This window comes from Protomyctophum parallelum (assembly GCF_964188405.1).
Source record: "Protomyctophum parallelum genome assembly, chromosome: 8".
NCBI lineage: Eukaryota > Metazoa > Chordata > Actinopteri > Myctophiformes > Myctophidae > Protomyctophum > Protomyctophum parallelum.
In genome coordinates this window covers 1,280,516-1,300,482 of record NC_139703.1, presented here as the reverse complement: position 1 = coordinate 1,300,482, position 19,967 = coordinate 1,280,516, and the positions used below count along the sequence as shown (strand labels likewise).

At 44.3% G+C, this 19,967-nt stretch overlaps 1 protein-coding gene across 1 annotated transcript in view; it reads left to right on the top strand.

Annotated features, from left to right (window-relative positions):
- adamts9 (ADAM metallopeptidase with thrombospondin type 1 motif, 9) overlaps positions 1-19,967 on the top strand; it is a 64,177-nt gene that overhangs the window by 10,052 nt on the left and 34,158 nt on the right. The window contains exons 5-17 of the mRNA XM_083771927.1: positions 257-340; positions 738-862; positions 1,603-1,643; positions 1,977-2,082; positions 4,328-4,474; positions 5,944-6,085; positions 7,423-7,527; positions 9,584-9,729; positions 12,193-12,374; positions 13,587-13,723; positions 15,138-15,255; positions 15,896-15,991; positions 18,924-19,090. Coding sequence (XP_083628053.1) covers positions 257-340; positions 738-862; positions 1,603-1,643; positions 1,977-2,082; positions 4,328-4,474; positions 5,944-6,085; positions 7,423-7,527; positions 9,584-9,729; positions 12,193-12,374; positions 13,587-13,723; positions 15,138-15,255; positions 15,896-15,991; positions 18,924-19,090 — 1,596 coding nt within the window. The remainder of the gene's footprint in view (positions 1-256; positions 341-737; positions 863-1,602; positions 1,644-1,976; positions 2,083-4,327; positions 4,475-5,943; positions 6,086-7,422; positions 7,528-9,583; positions 9,730-12,192; positions 12,375-13,586; positions 13,724-15,137; positions 15,256-15,895; positions 15,992-18,923; positions 19,091-19,967) is intronic.

Below are 19,967 nucleotides of genomic sequence, written 5' to 3'. Positions count from 1 at the left end.
CCCGGTTTTTCCCTGCAAAGAAAATAATAATAATCGAAATTGCACGGCAATAGCTGTTTCATGTAACTCTCAAAAGCGCATAGAAGAAATGACTCCTAATTAGTGTCCATCCATTCTCTTAAATGTTTCACACACTGACAATTTTAAATCACTTAAAAAAAAACAGGTGTAACCATATTTTGTGTAAAGGTGGACAAAAAAATGGTGGTTAAAAATGTTTGGTAACTTTCCCCCCCCCCTTTGCTTTTCCTTCCAGGTGTCTTCCATCTACAGGGACCCCAGCATTGGCAATCTGATTAACATTGTGATTGTGAAGTTAGTCATAATAAGCAACGAGCTGGTGAGATGAGACTTGAGACTTGAGTGTTTTCATATCGCCTCTGTCAGGTGGAAACCAAAACTGTTTCAAATTAAAAAATTGCAGATTGACACGCTCAAGCCACGTTTCAAGCTTGTAGAGCTGCTATTGTGCGTCACTTTTATGTGACGCTAAAGTATGATCAATTAGGGAAATTAATTTACGGAAAAAACACAAAGTTTCAATATGGAGCTAAGAGGTTCTGCCCGACAGTGACGATATCCACTGATCACAACTTTGAGCACACAACGCAGCAGCATTCAACCTTCACTCATGCATGTTGTCTGTCTGTCTGTCTGTCTGTCTCTCTCTCTCTCTCTCTCTCTCTCTGTATCTCTCTCTCTCTCTCTCTCTCTCTCTCTCTCTCTCTCTCTGTCAGGAGGGTCCAGCCATTTCCTTTAATGCACAGACCACTTTAAAAAACTTCTGCATCTGGCAGCAGGACCAGAACATGCTAGATGACAGCCACCACTCACACCACGACACAGCAATCCTCATCACCAGGTACACTCTGACACATCATGACACAGCACATCCTCATCACCAGGTACACTCTGACACATCATGACACAGCACATCCTCATCACCAGGTACACTCTGACACATCATGACACAGCACATCCTCATCACCAGGTACACTCTGACACATCATGACACAGCATATCAGTGTTTCCCTAGCCAGAAGCTGATGTGTGGGGGGAGCTTTCACGCATACGCGCTCCTGCAGCGTGCGTGCATGCACTGGACCCGTGCACACGCGTGTGCATTTATATGTTTTTGTTTGTTTTTTATACACTTTCTATAGAAAGAACTTGTGCCATCAGCCATTTATTATTGACAATATTATGAGACACTTTTACTACAAACATCTTTTCTTTTTGTCCATATTATCTGAGGATATTGAGCTACCAATCTGCCTTACAAACTTGACCGTCGAAACGGTTCTGAACTTTTTATTTTCTTTCTTTTGTGTCATGAACTTGTAATCATTGGATTGTGTGGAATCAAGATGGAAAATTAGGACCTGGTGCACAAAAGGCTTTAAGCATTAGCGTGGTTGAGTAAACATGCTCTCCTGAGTGTGTGCTAAAGTGTGGTTGAGTAAACATGCTCTCCTGAGTGTGTGCTAAAGTGTGGTTGAGTAAACATGCTCTCCTGAGTGTGTGCTAAAGTGTGGTTGAGTAAACATGCTCTCCTGAGTGTGTGCTAAAGTGTGATATTTTTTGATCTGTCTTCATCACCAGGCAGGACATTTGCAGAGCGAGGGATAAGTGTGACACTTTAGGTAAATGTGTTTCTATACATGCATATCGCAAAAGAAAATCAATGTTATGTTTACTGTTTACCTTAGCTCGTACTAGCACTTGCTCTAGGCTTGACGATCTTGCAGGCTTAAGCTAAAATGTAATCCTATAGTGTGTATCGTTTCAATGTACAGACTATTTCTATGCATTTTGATATATTACCTAGGCTATACAGTATACATTCCTTGCTTACTGTAAGTTGCTCTGGGTTAAGAGCGTCTGCTAAATTCCTAAATCGAAATCGTTTGACCATGACCATGGCAATTGTGATGGCAATGGCAACAATGATGTGGATGATGACGTTTGTCTTGTAGGTCTTGCGGAGTTGGGGACAGTGTGTGACCCATACAGGAGCTGTAGTATCAGCGAGGACAACGGCCTCAGCACTGCGTTCACCATTGCCCACGAGCTCGGTCATGTGTAAGTGCCTCTGGTCTCTTCCTCCGTTTGAATGGCTGTTTTCTCTGAGCTGGGGGTCACTACTAATTCTAGGAGTAGCTGGCGCAGGCGGTGACAAAATCAAAGCCGGTACTTTGAATGAGCTGTTGGGATTTACCCACAGAAATATTGTTTTTTTGAGGGGTTTCAGACCCTCCAATGTCTGGCTTTTTAAATTAGGTCATATGGCAGCCAAGTCTATGGACTTTTAATGTTTGTTGAAAGACGTAAACTGAAGTAAAATGTGGGGCAATGTAAATATCACCAACGTTAACGTTTAAATGTACAGTTTATTTAGTGGAGAAAAACAATCAGGAAATAATAATACCCAAGGATCATCATCTAGGAGGAAATAGGACTGTGGCACGAAGACCTTTAAAGATTGAATTAACTGTTTCATTTGCAAGCAGAAATGGGTCCTTTTGTCTGTTATTGTCTCTTGGAATCCATACCGTCTCGGTGGAAACCTCATATGTCCAAAACTGTTACTTTTCAGGATTCATATTCATGCGTAGCAGATTGACAAGATCAATGAGCTTGTGGATCTGTTACTTTTTATGCTATTTGTTTATTGTATGACGCCGTAGTTAGTATGATCACGTAGGCTGGGGAAAAAAGAAGGCAAAAAGTTAAGAATGCGGAGATTAGAGGTTTCTGCCCGACAGCAACGATTATGTGAATGAAAAGCTGCCGTCTGACTCCTAATAAATAAACTGAATGGACCTGAAGCTGAGCTGAGTGAATTTAAGGGCAAAAACATTCAAGAGTTTACCGGTAAACACGGTCGGTGCTACTCTGCTCCCCAGCCGACAGGTACCGTGTAGCACTGAGCTCCATGTGCCTAGTGCCTACACAGTCTTACAGCAATGTGGTCACCTCTTGATGCGGATAAAAAAAAGGAATTCAACAATCCCACCTTTTGTGTGTTGGGTCAGAAAGAGCATTTTGTTTGTTAGAGATACAGTATGAGGGCTGTTAGGGTCCGTAACAGTCTCCAATATTAGCAAAGTGAGAGCCCTGTGTGCTCCAAGCTACCTCGGTGCTTTGTACAATGCAGACTTTTACTGAAAGTCAACACATTTTCGACCCTGGACAACTGGCAATTTCCTTTCTCTCTTTTATTCAACCATTTTTTCTTTCAGTATTACCTCCATTAGATAAAAAGAAAGAAAGACAAAGTAAGAATTAGTGACCAGGAAAAAAGGAGATTAAATAGCATAGCATTTAATCTCCCCCTAAATGGCCTCAAGAATCTGTTTTTTGGACTTTGTTCTTCATGGAAGTGGAGATGATAGCGTGCATTCCTGGGCTACTGAAGCTTCCACCAATCTCTCTGGCTACCGATAGGTCCGTGCCGCCCATCACACTTATTAGCGTTTCTATTGCTAGATTTAGGGTCCCGACGGTGACTCGAAAATGGCCGGTTACTACTTCCGGTTCAAAGGGGCAAATCACAGGGTCTTCTTCGCAGGCTTTTTGGTATATTCTGTTGGCACTGGCTCCCGAGCGCCCTCAATGGTGATGGCATGTAATCGGTTACTATTCAAAGCAAAAGTGATGTGTCCTACTCCCTACTCAAAGCTTGCGATGCGTGCCAGAGGGGTCCAGGGAATGTCCTTTCTGGGCAGAAGGCTGCTGGCTGCACTGTGTCATCATGACATTATTGCGGACCACAGGTCGCATTTACTATGCAAACGTGCATTTCCCGTCGATCCATCACGCCCCCATGCGCATTTCCCGTTGGTCCGTCATGCCCCCATGTATGAACCATAGTGTAGAGTAGGAGAGTAGCGACATGCAAAGCGGGATAGCCTATGGGCTATAGTTCCAAACATTGCTCCTATGGCTGGAACTATCCCATTGAGATAGCATGAGCACTTCCAGCATTCCATTGTTACAATGGGAGTCAACACTAGTGTCGCCACTCTCTTTATCTCTTTAATCTCTATATTACTCTGGTATGATCATGCCTCATGACATCATCAGGGATCTACATATATGGGCATATGTAGTCGCGACATACACAACATCGCCAGGGGCCCTTCCCCATATATGGATGGGGGGGGGGGGGGGAGTCCTGCAGCAAAAATGTGTAATTTGGGGATCCTGCTTGACATGAAAAAGTTTAAGAACCACTGAAATCTACAGTACAGCAGTTTTGCGTCACCACCGGTGATGACGATGACGACGACACACGTCTGACAGGTTGTTTCGTTCCGCCCCACAGGTTCAACATGCCCCACGACGACAGCAACAAGTGCAAAGAGGACGGGGTTAAGATCCAGCAGCACGTGATGGCGCCCACGCTCAACTACAACACCAACCCCTGGATGTGGTCCAAATGCAGCCGCAAGTACATCACGGAGTTCCTCGAGTAGGTCAAACTCCTTTCGACAAGCATAGAGGATTGTTAGTCTAAGACCAGTGGTTCTCAACGTTTTCAGGCCGCGGCCCCCCTCTTGAACTGGGGACCCTCCACCCTTTTTGTCTTACTGTACCACATGCTGGTTTCATATTGGGCAATAACCTCTTATCTCCACATTCTGGCCTTTTGTGTTCTTTTCGTAAATCAATCAGGCCCTACTGCCTACTCTGTACCATACTACAGCATCACTCAAAAGCATCCAAAGTAGCAGATCTACAAGCTATTTTTGCGATATAGATTATAGAATATTTAGCTTGGGTTGACTCCAATCTTCACTGTAACATACCTCACTGTAAATTTAACTCTGAGAGTGTACAAACTAAACCAAATGAACAACAGTCTCCCAACTTTATAGACTCAAAGGGCCCCATTTGGTCGCTAAGTAAGTCTTGCCGAGCCATGAGGCCCACAGGGCAGGAGCTTATCTCCTGTTTCTGTAACGTGAGAACGCTTGATGTACAAGTACACCCCTGGCCCTGGGCATGATGTACAAGTACACCCTTACCCCAATCCGACCCTTGATGCGGAGTGCCAAGCAGAGTCTTTGGTATGACCTGGCCGAGAATCGAACCCTGACCTTCCAGTCTCAGGGCAGACACTCTTAACTACAAGGCCACCTCAGTGGGGGACCCCCTGAAACAACAACCCCTATGTTGAGAACCACTGATCTTAGATAACACTGTAGCTATTGCATCAGTGTCTGAGAGATTTATTGGTGTTCAATTAAAAGTGCCAAAGTTGTTTTGATGATTGATTGATTTAATTGCTCGAGTCATGCCAAGGAGTCCCCAGCAAAATGTGTTAATATGGCATCACAATCATTTTAACCATTTACACATTGGCTTTTCAAAAACAGCAGATCTACAAGCTCGCAGCGCATCGCATCTGCTATTAATTTTTTTTATATTAGAAGGATATCAAATTTAAAAATAAATACTCAAAAATGTTATCCCACGATTTTGCAACCCATTTTTTCACCCAGTGTCAATTATCTAATGTAATCCTGAGTGCTACACTTCCTCTGCCAACCTGGGGAGGGCAGCGGACTGACCTCATGCTTCCTTATATGCATGAGGAGTCCAAGCTGCTTCTTTTCACCTGACAGGGGGAAGAAACACGTCATTCCAACCAGTTCCTTTCTTTGAATTTATTTTAACACAAACCTTCTCTTCATGCCCCTGGCACAAAACAATTCCAGATTGTGGGGGGTCCGTGGCTAAATACATATCAATTTGGGGGGAGGGGGGTCCTTGACATGAAAAAGTGTGAGAACCACTGCTGCAGTAGGGGTTCTGTTCTGTGTATGTGCAGAGAATAAACCTCTCCAGCTGTACTGAGTGTGTTTTCTGTCTGTTTTGTGTTTCTTGTTTTCTCCCCTCTTTTTTCTTTGAAGTCATTTTATTTTTATTTCTTAATAGCACAGGATATGGCGAGTGCTTACTCGACGAGCCCCTTTCTAGGCCGTACAGTCTCCCAGAGCAGCTGCCCGGGCGGATATACAATGTCAATAAACAGTGTGAATTGATATTCGGGACAGGGACACAGGTGTGCCCTTATATGGTGAGTGAATATCTTAAGCTGTCCCATGCTCTCTCTCTCTCTCTCTCTCTCTCTCTCTCTGTGTTTGTGTTAATGCTCTTCTTGTATTGCTACTGCTGTTTCTCAAGTGGGTGTGCACAAGCGTGGAGTCACCCACACACTAGTGTCGCTGTTGCCTCCCACAATATTATCAAATGCTTCCAATCTGGAGCAATGGATGCTTTAGGCGATAAAGCGTCTTTACAGTCACGCAAATGTGTCATAATATAAATCAAAATCATCAAAGCATAAATAGCTTGCTGCTGAGCAGAAATGGAGATGAAAAAATAAAATAAAAGGTAAAGATATTTTAAAATATATTCTTTGTAAACGAAAATGACGAACAGATGACAGCTCCCCTGCCTCAGATTTCGAGAGGTGTCGTACCAGACTCTACATAGCATTCAGGAGGTGTAGTTGGCCTGTTTTTTTACCCATAAGACTTGACAGATGTTTGGGGCGCATGAATAAGACAAACATTAAACGTCCATAGACTTGGCTGACAAATTACGTCATGTCTGAAGAGGGGCTAGCGGTCCCCAAAAAACAGTGAAACATGACCTTGTGACCCACTAGCCGAGAGACATGATGACGTAAAGGGCCAGTAACATAATACATGCCTATGGAGTCACCTTCAGGGCAACAATGTTTGATGATGACTGTAGTTGGAAGTTACATCTGTCAAAAATCATTATATAGTTGAGAGCACGTCTGCTGTGGAATTATAGTATCCCTGGCCTTTTCTCTACTCAACCTGCATTCCAGTGGAAAACGGTGGATATGGTTGCTAGTACCAGTGACGGAACTCTGCCTTTGTTTTGCTTTTGTGTGGTCTCTTTGGAGGGAGAGGGGGGGGGGGGGTCCTCACAAAAGACGAACGGTTCTTTTATGGTTCTTTTTTTTTTTTTTTTTTTTTTTTTTTTTTAGATAGATTTAAAAGGATTAGATTTACAATTGGGTAACGATTCTGGGATTAGACATTTAGAGGTTAGGTTTATTAGGGGTTGGATTCGGAATTTAAGAGTGAGTCGTGGCACATGATTATTTACATTGTTGCGTGCGGTGCCAGTGTCATGCACCGAGAAATAGCAAATCTACACGTGAGCTTGTAGATCTGCTGTTGTTTGGGTTTACAGTTCTAAGAATGCATTGATAAAATTGTTGTCCTAAAATGTCGGTGTCATATACAAGTATAGTAATGCAAACCTGTATGTGTGTGTGTGTGTGTGTGTGTGTGTGTGTGTGTGTGTGTGTGTGTGTGTGTGTGTGTGTGTGTGCGTGTGCGCGTGTGCGTGTGCGTGTGCGTGCGCGCTCTTCAGACCCAGTGTCGCAGACTGTGGTGCACCAGTCCGGAGGGCGCCCAGAGGGGCTGCAGGACCCAGCACATGCCCTGGGCGGACGGCACTGACTGCTCCCCTGGAAAGGCAAGTATTCCTTCAAACCTCCGACGCCACTCGGGAGACAAATGACAGGCTGTTGTGTAGGAACACGGCAGACACACAGGAGACGGCAGAGACAGCAAATGGATTGGAACACAGACTGGTGTCTGTTAAAGCTTTTTAGAACAGTGGCAACGTTACTTTAAAAAGGTGTTCCGTTACGTTACAGGATTACGTTCTGAAAAAAGGCGCTACCGGTGATTAAAACCGCTCTGCTAGGGAGTTTGGTGAACAGAAAATCTTAAAAATGCAGCGGGCGCCCACACAAACTGGAACTGTCATCAGGGGTGAGTGCTACCTGTAAAAGGAACATCACCACACTCACGTTCACTTGAGCTTTCGTCTGCTCTCTGTTGTATTTAGCTACATAGAGTTATACTCTGGTCTCTGTTGTATTTAGCTACATAGAGTTATACTCTTGTTGGCCATGCACACCTACCAGCTACTATGATTCTCCTGGACTTTTTCCACAACAAAAAGCTGGTGTCATCTCAAACAAGGTCCCTGTATTTACATACAATAGAAAAACAATCCTGCTTCCTGTGTCTGAAACCGTTCGCCGACCGGTTCCGACAAACAATGTCTTCCTCATTTTCAACGTAGCCGAGGTTACAATACACAAAATACAGTCAAAAAACAATACAACACAACATTATAAATCAGGATAAATTACAAAGGAACTTTATACAGAACAACCATCAGTGAAATAAATCAATTGAAGCAGGAGCAATCACAGTGAAAAATGTTCTGGAGCATTCCTTTGAACTGACCGAAGGATGGCAGGGAGCTCAGTTTGGAAGAGTTTTGGATCTTGTGAGGTTAATTCTAAAAATGGAACCCCCATCTTACCTCCGCCCACTTCAGTAGCATGGGAAGGCTCAGAGTGGAGGAGAGAGTATCTCATCTCTCACTGTGTCTGGTCTTCAAGATCCTAGATGCTTCTGTCTGTCTGATTTGTGTGATCTCACAGACAGTTTTTTTTTTTGTTACTCAGAATCACAAAAGGATCACTCACAGCCGGCATTTTCTTTAAAAAGTGTACAGGAAAAACCTTCCTGTCTCTGGCCTCCAAAAAAATCCATCATGATGACACTAATGTAAGCTACACTAATTAAACATGAAGTGGCATGACGATTGTGTCCACATCCGTGTCAACGCTTGGGGAAGGAATTTGTTTTGCTTTGGAGGCCTCGTATGTATACAAACTAGGTTATTATAGGGCCGTAATGGACTTGGGGAGGGAGGTGGGGAGGCGAGCTTTTGAATGGTGGGGATTTGCTGCTTGGTGACTGGGCTTATAGTCTAGCCTTTTAATTAGGTCTTATATCGCAGGCCTGAGGTGACTTTAAACCTCTGTAGAACCTCAAGCTCTAGGGGTCCTCCTCGGACACACGCACGCACGCATGTGCACACTCACACGCCTCAAACTAAGGGCGGTTTACGCCAGTGTCTGGTCCCATTCTATTCATTCTACGAGGACACTGTACCACCACACCAGGCGCCCTCAGAGTAGTGTTGGGTTGTAACTTGTATCTTATTACCCACTCTGACAAACAGACCCAAGAATGTATTTATTGACCATGTGCATACATTCTTCTCCGTTCCTTCTCCTCTGGCCAGACAGATTTTGTTCCCTTTTCTTCTCTCTCTCTCTCTCTCTCTCTCTCTCTTTCCATTTGCTTGGCCTGTATAATTTCTCCCAGATTAACATCAAAGCAGAGTGTGAGACATGTGAACAGATAGATGTAGCCGCCAGAAGCTTTTCATGTTGCTCGCTTGGGTCTTCATCCACTTCCTTTCCTCTTCTTTCTTTCTCCATCTCCTTCTTTATTGCAGTGGTTGGAGAGGATGTATTTTTTATTTCATAGAAAGCTTCCTACTAGACAATTATCCACTTACACCCTCAATACCTCGAAAGCGTGTGCTTTGTCTTTTCCTCTCCCTTTGTTACTTTCAACTACCTTTCTGCCAATCACCTGCTCCCCTTGTCACTGCTGATTAACGTTTCTCTGTCTCTCTCTCTGCTCCTGTCCCACTGCAGCACTGCAAGCATGGCGCGTGCATCGCCAGGGAACATGACGCCCTGCCCGTGGAGGGGGCGTGGGGCGTGTGGAGTCCGTTTGGCACCTGCTCGCGGACGTGCGGCGGCGGCATCAAGATGGCGGCGCGCGAGTGCAACCGACCCGTGTAAGCATGCGTGGAGCCTTCCCGTTTCTCCCTTTGTAGTTGCGCATATCTCCTGGACCTTGTCTCCGTTTGTCTCTCTGCCCTCTGCCTGCCTTTTAGTCAATGTACCATAGATCAAGGTAGCATTCCTTCCATAGCTAGCGTTTAGCAAAGCTTTCTGACGACGAAAAAAAAAAAAAAGATCTAACGGGGGTGATTTGTGGGTAAACATTGGGTCATGATGCCTTTGATATCCTGGCTAGGACGGTCAGTGAGGGGGGAGGAAGCGTGTAGATCTGTGGGATAAAAAGCCAGGCAGAAGTACTGGGATGGCCAGATGAATGAATGGATGGATCGTGGGATGAATGATGCTTAGTCAGGTTCTTTGAGTGCCAAGCGCCCCCAAATTGATTTGTATTTGGCCAAGGACCGCCCCCATCTGAAACGTTTTCTTTGTGCCAGGAACTCTTTGAGAACCACTGGCTTATATTATGCATGCTATTTAGTCAGATGCCAGGTTAATTTGTTTACTTGGCGTCCTGTAGTTCTATAGTTTCAATATAGTTTCAATATATTCCGATTTAGATAGATAGATAGATAGATAGATAGATAGATAGATAGATAGATAGATAGATAGATAGATAGATAGATAGATAGATAGATAGATAGATAGATAGACTTTTAGCATAACTTTTGACTGCTCTAACTGTACTGTTAACACACTTAGGTCCTGATTCTTCAACGCGCTTCCGCTTATATATTGACGTGACGCTAGCGGAAAGGCATTTACGTGGATTTCCCACATTAATTTGGAATTCATGAAAATGGCCGTGAACTTGACGCTGTCTTTGGTTCGTCGGAAACTCCACTAAATCCTCCGCCACCTCTTTAGGTGGCGGAGAAATTTGCGGAAGCATACACTTGCATATAGATTTATTCAGAAGGCTTTAGTCTTCATGCTGAATCAATAAATAGTCCCCAAATCTCAGATAAAATATGTAGGCATGTGCCCCCAACATATTGGTCGATCAGCACATAAAAAAACGATATATATATATATATATAAAAGCCGAGTGCACTTGTATGCTGCATGCATTCTAGAGGCAAGTTAGCCTATAGAGTCCCATAAGGAAACTGCCCCTGCAAGCCCCGACACCTTTTATTTTATTTATTAGGATATTTCTATAGCATGCCATGCGCGATTGCGCTGCTCACTGGACAGCCTTCTCTAGGCTACTCGCAGTGCAACCGTGCAACGCGTTGTGAGCTTGTAGATCGGCTCTCGCGGACTGCATGTTAAAAAACAAACTCACAATTATAATAAGAACATAGGCCTACACTTATCTGCATTTTGCACTGTACGAATCTAACGTTGTTTCGGTGTGTGTGTGTGTGTGTGTGTGTGTGTGTGGGGGGGGGGGGGGTGCGTGTGTGTGTGTGTGTGTGTGTGTGTGTGTGTGTGTGTGTGTGTGTGTGTGTGTGTGTGTGTGTGGCGGAGGGCAGACAGCAGCGTACTGCCGATCCGATTCACATTGTAAATCTATACAAAAATAGAAGACCAATATTAGCCTAATGAATGCAGCGTGTTTGAAAGTCGGCCAGTCATATCAGTTTTAAACCAGCTCACCTCCACTCGTGAACATGACGGACACACAGACAGAATTTATAATAATGTATATTTATATTGATCACATATGGATGCCACACACAGAATAGTTTAACTCACTGGATAAACTCACTGGATTATAATTTCTTCAGACAAGAGGATCCCAGGCCTACGAGGTAGACCTATAATATATTTACTTATGAATGTATGGGCTACTGTTCTTTATCGCGCAACAGTGTCGAGGGCCCATGTAGCCCCCCTCCCTCTCTCGTCTCTCTCTCTCTCTCGCTCTCTCTGAAAATACGACTTTTGCATTGACATATCCGATATTTTCAATATATTTTCAATATCGGATATGTTTTACCTCTGCAAAGGTGTGAGTGAACACCCGCCTTGGTCCCAAACTTAATTAAATAAATTATAATTATATTGCTTCAGCGGAGCACGCACCATTGTAAGCTTGGATATAGCAGTGACCGCGGCTGTGATCTCAGACAAACTGCTGTCTGCTGAGTCATGCTTGAAGCCTTTTATGGTACGATATGGGGCGTGGATCAATGCAGATGAGGTTGTCGGTTGCTTTTCCGATCACTTTGCACCCGCTGCTTTCAGTATGACATACACCTGCGATACGCCAGCGCACCTGTGGTACACACCACTCTCTGAATAACACGTCATCTCAACGTAGCTTGATCGGACGGATAAATACGATATCTGTTTCCGTCACCGTTACACTCTGGCGCATTTCGTTTTTGAAGAATCAGGACCTTAGTGTGTATGATTGATTGATTGATTGATTGATTGATTGATTGAGTCAACACGTGATCAGATCAGTGCATTGATCGACCCCCCCCCCCCCCACCCCCCCCCCCCCCCAGGCCCAAGAACGGAGGGAAGTACTGCGTGGGGCGAAGGATGAAGTTCCGCTCCTGCAACTCGGAGCCGTGCTCCAGGATGAAGAAGGACTTCCGGGAGGAGCAGTGCACCGGCTTCGACGGCAAGCAGTTCAACATCAACGGTCTACCTCCGGACGTGCGCTGGGTGCCCAAGTACAGCGGAAGTGAGGACCAACCCCCCCCCCCCCCCCCCCCCCCCTCCTCGTCCCCTTCCTGTCCCTCGTCTCAGACCCCTACAGCGTGGTATTAATAACCACTATAGTCTAGTAGTCAGCCCAATAGAGCCCCATTGTGAACACGGACATACTAAAACAATGTTTAGTATGGGTCCCCCCAGCATGTAGAAACTGCCGGATGCTAACTTGCATATGTTGGGCAATTTTCATAATTGGCATAATTATGTGACCATACCAATTACAACCTATAGAAGGCAAAATATTCAAAATATTCAATATGTAGCATGTGATGTGTCAAACTAGGGGGGTTTTCATGATGCTGAATCCATTCCAAGCATTAGTCTTGCCAAAAAACACTCATTGGGCTAAAAACGGCCAATGCCGTCATCACAAATTGATGATGTCAGCACAAGTGGGCATGGCCATTTTAAGCTCAATGAGTGTTTTTTTGCTAAACTAATGCTTGGAATGGATTCAGCATCATGAAAACCCCCTAGTTTGACACATCACATGCTAGATAAAGCATGATGACATTTTGAATATTTTGCCTTCTATAGGTTGTTAATGGTATGGTCACATATTATGCCAAATATGAAAATTGCCCAACATATGCAAGTTAGCATTCCGGCAGTTTCTACATGCTGGGGACCCATACTAAACATCTCTAACATAAAACCTTGGTGTACTCAACATGTCCGGGTTCACTTTTTGGCTACTAGGCTACTATAGCGCTCTGGTTCTCAAAACCTTTTCGTATCAAGGACTGCCCTATAGCGCCCCTCCTCCGGGCCGTGTCATAGTGCTTAAGTGGTTAATCCTTGAGAATGAACGGTGAACACAATGTCAAGTCTCATTTGGACAATTTCTTTAGGACTTCAAGTTGAGCTGGGAGTCAATAATCCTGGCATTGAACTGTGGCATTGATAATAAGTATAAGCCTTGCCGAGCCATGAGCCTATCTCCCGTTTCTGTAGTGTGAAGCGGCTTGATGGTACAAGTACACCCACTGGACCTGACGCTAGTATGTCACAGGGACTTACCCCCTTGATGCTGAGTGCCAAGCAGGGAGGCATTGGGTCCCATTTTGCATTGTCTTTTGGTATGACATATGGGGATGGAACCCCAACCTCCGCAGACACGCTAACCACAAGGCCACTGGCTATGAATTAATTCTGTCTGTCTGTCTGTCTGTCTCGTCAGTCCTGATGAAAGACAGGTGCAAGCTGTTCTGCAGGGTGGCCGGCAGCACGGCCTACTATCAGCTCAGGGACAGGGTCATCGACGGCACGCCGTGCGGACCTGACACCAACGACATCTGTGTCCAAGGCCTGTGTAGGGTGAGCATGACACAGCCTACACTATAAACCCCAGAGATATACCTACCGCAGCAAAGTCGATACTTTGGCCATTTTGATAATAGACGGTCGTGTTGTGAGCTTGTAGATCTGCTAAGTTTTACACACAATGTGAAATGGGACATTCTACATGATGAGACTGTACTTTTACTTTTGGTACTTTTAAGTAGATTTTGATGCCAATACTTTTACTCAAGTACATTTTGATTACCGGACTTTTACTTGTAGTTGCAGTATTGATACTTTTACTTTTTCCACCACTGGATGTTTCCACCTGACAGACGATATGTGTGTTTATCTAAATAAAACCCAAAACTGATTCATGGCAGCGTACGATGTATGTACGTACGTACAGTACGTATGTACATACATACGTACAGCTGGCCTAGTTACTTCATAAACACCTCCTCATAAAGATCTCTTCATCCTCTATAAACAATGTTCTGCACTACAGCCAATTACACATGGAACAGCTTGGATGGCATTTCAAGGGTGGTTTTGTGAGGTCTGAATTCATTTCAGATGTGTGTCAGAGAGATACGGGTATAACTCAATAATCTCTTGTGTAACTCTTTCCGAGGGTCATTGGGTTTGATGAGTTTTCTTTTCGCTTTCTTTTTTTTTCCACCCTCTTTTCCAAGAACAACATTTCATAGGAAATTAATAAACACATAGGCTGGCTTAGTGCCAGCTGCAGCAGGGGTTTGTCAATAAACAACCGTTGCTGTTACACTTATTGCAAATCAATTCTGTAAAACCTGTATAAATCTGTATTTCTAGAAGAATAGGCGTGTGGAGTGGACACCCTTTTTTTCCCCCCTAACCAGAGTGGTAAAATAATATTAACATGTACTGTTACTTTTGACATAGTAATGTTCTCATTAGTACATTTATTTCCTTAATTTTAGAGGTATTTAATTGTCACTTTAGAAATGTGCAGATACCCTGGCACATTTAAATGTTAAAGGTATATTCAGTGATTTCACTCAAAAAACCTTAGGTTTCGTTTTTGGCTGTGGGACCCAGCCTTTCGTCCAATCAGGATAGAGAGTCAAAAACGAAACCTAAGGTTTTTTGACCCCCAGGGGTTAACTGGGGACAGGGAGGAACTCCTTATATGGCCAGCACACTCTACAGTAGAGAGGATTATCACAACAAAACAAAAAAATAAGTGATATTTGAATTAAGTGAAATCACTGAATATACCTTTAAATGGGGCTTTTAGCTGCATTACATTCACCCATTCACACACGCATTCATACACCGATGGCAGAGGAAACCATGCAAGGCACCAACCTGCACATTGGGAGCAATTAGGGGTTCTCCCTACTTCTTCCACTTCGTCATTTCTTCCTTTCCTTGTTCATCCACTACCCCCCCAACCCCCACCCCACAGCAAGCGGGCTGTGACCATGTGCTAAACTCTAAAGCCAGGAGGGACAAGTGTGGCGTGTGTGGAGGCGACAACTCTTCCTGTAAGACGGTGCAGGGCACCTTCAACACCGTGCACTATGGTGAGCTTCTGTTACAGCAGAGGGTGTGTGTGTGTGCGTTATCGTGATTCCTGTGTGATGCGACTATTTGGTCAATTTGATATTAAAAAGGCCTTAAAAGTCCTTAAATTAAATTGTCCCTTTGGAAATGTGCAGATAGCCTGTATACACTTATACTGCATGTTGGTTTGTTTACTGTTGAGTGAGAAAACAATATTGCACATTAAGCTATAATCATCTGTGGACCAGTTCAAGAAGCACTGCTCCATAGCATAGCAATTAACACTCATTAAAAAAAAAGAAAAATCACACCTGTGTGAACTGAGTGGTGCAACTCCCCCCCGCCCCCACCTCTCTCTCTCTCTCTCTCTCTCTCTCTCTCTCTCTCTCTCTCTCTCTCTCTCTCTCTCATTAGCAGGCAACAGTGCAGCACTATCCCTCTCTCTGTCTCTGGCACAACAGCGCCCCTACTGGTACTCATAGGCATAATGTGCTCATTAACCAACACATACATAGGCACACAGATAGGTGAACACGGACATTGCTGTTCCTTGGAGAACTGCATGGGGAAAAATGAAATGTAAAATAAATGAAAAATATCACTCAATCAAAATAACAAAAGCAACTTAACAACAATCCATTAATGTACGTCGTTTTGCAGGCTATAATGAAGTGGTGCGAATACCCAGTGGTGCTACTAACATAGATGTGCGTCAGCACAGCTACTCAGGGAAACCGGAGGATGACAACTACCTCGGTAAGATACTCCGTGGCCCGGCCAAGCAAACCGTTTCACCGTATAAATCACTTTTTATGCATTGTTTTTATTTCCATGAAACCTTTTATTTTTTTTGCTGGGGTTCAAGTGGTCCAGCCAAAACAAACGACCCTGTCGGGTGGAAACCTCATATGTCCAAACCTGTTGCTTTTCAGGATTCAAGTAAAAAAAATGGCAGATCTGCAAGCTCAAAACAACTTGGAGAAACTTGACGCTTGCAGATCAATTTTGTATACTTTTAAGATTTCTGCCCGACGGCGACAATAACAATGTTGTCTCTGCCAGGTAGACTCTGCCATCTCAACACATTTCGTAGTTGTGGGGCAGAAACCTCTTATCTACGGACCCCCATTTAATGGCATTTCTATCTCCGGGACCCCCAATTTATATTGTAAAATCAATATAAATTTAACTCTGGGAGTGTACAAATGGAACCAAATGGATCCGTTATGGTTATAGTTATGGTTATAGTTACAGACCCATAAGGGTCCATTTGGTTCCAAACTATCATTTAGCTGGGGACCCCCTGGAACTCCCTCCCGGACCCCACTTTGGGAACCACTGCTCTAGCAGGCAGGCAGACAGACAGACAGACAGACAGACAGACAGACAGACAGACAGACAGACAGCTGGCAGCTACCAGGAGGATGCCAAGCAGGATGAAAAGCGAGGGAGTTGACATACACGCTAACACACTCTAATGAGAGAGGCCTCTAGGTACAACCATTCCAGGCAGGTCAAAGGGTTTTCTGTTTGTATGGGTGTTGGGTGTGTCATGCTTACAATGCATGACTTTTTGGCTCGGTGTGTGTGTGCGCACGTGTGTCTGCGTGTGTGTGTGTGTGCGCAGGGCTTTGTTTTGCTGTGTCAGCTATCAGTGCTAAATGTCATGCGAGGCTACGATGGGAGTAGCCATGAGGATCTTAATACGGTAATGAGCTTGATTTCCCTCGGGGTATCATTCCAAGGAGGTCAGTAGGTGTGTGTATGTGTGTGCACGTGCGTGCGCGAGCGCAAATGAATGGGGTAGCTGGGTGGGTGTGTTTTTGGGGCGTGTGTGCCGTGCCCGTGCTCTGCAAAAGAAACTGACACTGCAAAGTCAGAGTGCTAATTTAACATTGAGAGAGTGTTAAGAAATGGTCCCCTTAATGCGTCGATATTTACACTCTCAGCAGATTCTAAATTGAGACCCAGGAGTTCACAGCGTGACTGCAACTTGTTTTTTGTGTGTCATTTTGTCATGCTTTTGTGTTAACCGTAAGCGGGAGATTTTGCGTTGTCTATTCAACAATAACAGATATACAAGCTCACGGTTCAACCGTGTCTGGGGTGTTTTGGAAATGTGTGTTTTGCGTGACGTGAGTGTGTGTCAGAGGGTGGGGACTGACCAAACGTGGGGGGGGGGGGGGCGTCTATTTATTTATTTATTTGGGGGGGAGGGAGGGGGGACGACGACTGGTCCCTGTGGTCACATTAGCGTGATGTGTGAAATGACAAGGAAAGGCAGGAAATTAGCTCCATAATCGCATTATGAATGAGCAGGCAGGCCGGCTGCCAGACGCTGCAGGAGGGCTCCTGTGTGGGACCGACTGCTCCAGAAATGGAGGATTATTATTATTTTTTTGTCCCAATTAGGCTGATTTAGCTTTGCCTATTGTATGCCTCAGGATTCAAATTAAAAAAATAGCAGATCTACAAGCTTGAAATACGTCGCTTCACCCCGGATTTTGAGCTTGTAGATCTGCTACTTTTTGATGCTTTTCGTGGGACGTTGTAGTGTGATCAAGTCTACTTGAACGCCAGTCACTTCCTGAGGTCTCGCCAACAAAGCTAGAAGACCCGGGGCGGGAGCCCCAAACTGTGGAACGAGCTTCCATATTACAAGAGACTCTTTCCAACTCCCAACAGACATGCAACGGACTAGCATTTAGTTCAGTACAAACTAGTCGGCATGATGGAACATTGTTTTTTCACATGCTAGTAGTCTGAGGCGCCGGAAGTGTCAGATGTATTTCCCCCGAGATACGTTATTTTTCGACCAATCACAACACTTGTTTCATTCACGGGGAATGTAAACAGATTTGTATAGCAGCAACGTCCTTGGGCGATTCCAGTACTTCCGTTAAACCACTCAGCCGGCTAGGTCTTTCCCAGCGTGGTCTGCAACTGTGTTGCCATTGTTGCCAGGTCTGCTTATTATAAGCGACTTTGGCCTTGTTTTCCTCCTTGTAATATGGCTCAAGTCAAGTGGTGACAGTGGTCGCTTCTTTTGGTCTTGTTTTCATGGACCTGGTCGCTTGTTTTACTCGCACCAAAACAAAACACACATACCATTTTTACCTAGCTTTGCTTTGGAGTTGATCGATTGGTATTGGAATTGAGAGTTGAGATTGTGAATATGGTATCTGAGGTTGGGCGATATGCCAAAATCTTCCTATGGGCCATTAATCTGCCCCAAAATGGCAGATTGACGATATATTGGCGCTATAAAACCAATAATGTGAGAACAGCTCCCCAGTCCTTTAAACCAGAGTTATATTTGAGTGAGAACAGCTCCCCAGTCCTTTAAACCAGAGTTATATTTGAGTGGATCTGCTACTGTTGTGTGATGCTTTGTGTGTATGATCAAGGGCGTTGATTTACAATATATATATATATATATATATATATATATATATATATATATATATATAAATATATATATATATATATATATATATATATATATGTGTGTATTTTATTGTCCAGCCCCTGTTGTAGATATTCTATTTTCAATGCGCAACACTGCTGACTTCTATGGAATCCAAATGACTGAAAACAGTTGACTGAGAATTTCAATACATGCATGCTTCACCATGGACTTTTATTTCAGAAAGATTGATATTCTTTCTCTTCCTCCCTTCCGCGCTAGCTGTTGCAAAAAGTCGCGGAGAGTTCCTGCTCAATGGAGAGTTTGTGGTCAGCATGTTCAAAAGGGAAATCAAAGTGGGCAACGCTGTCATTGAGTACAGCGGATCTGACCACGTCGTCGAGAGGATTAACTGCACCGAACGCATTGAGGAGGAAATCATTGTCCAGGTAAATGCTTCCTTCATTTTTCATACGTTTTATAAACCAACCAACCATCTGTCCATGTTCAAGGTCGCAGGGGTAATAGTTCCAGCAAACAGCTCTAGTCTTCCCTTTCCAGAACAACATAAGCAACTTCCTCCTGGGGGATCCCAGGAGGCGTTCCCAGGCCAGTGTGGAGATGTAATCCCCCATATGGTCCTTGGTCTGCCAAGGGGTCTCCTCCCAGTGGAACGCCTCCCTAGTATAGGTATACGTACTGATAGATGCCCGAACCACCTAGGCTGGCTTCTTTCCAAGTGATGGATCAGCTGTTCTATATATAATAAGCCAGCCACCCGTCGGAGAAAACTCATTTTGGCCACAATCATATTATTTCGGTCACGACTCACACTTTATTACCATACTGTAGGTGCACAGGAATGAAGATTGCTCAGTATGCTGTGTCTTTTCAGGAACAGAAAAGCTATTACAACACAGGTCAAGGTCACGTTACAAGTGGTGTATTATCACATTATCACCAAAAAAATGTTGAATGGACTGCAAAAGGTTCCACTCTAATCAGATTTAATTTACTTCACATGCCATAACATAACAGAATCTTTGCCCTGGAAAAACGACAGCTCATGATTGCCAATTCAGTGAGCACTAACTATGAGACCCTGCAGATCATGTCTGTCTGTCTGTCTGTGTGTGTGTCTGTCCCGCTGTGACACCACCCGCCCGCCACCAGAGGGCGCAGCTGTATCACACAAAACACACACGCACGCACGCACACACTCTCACACACACACACACACACACACACACACACACACACACACACACACACACACACACACACACACACACACACACACTTAACTTTAAAAAAACTTAACTTAAA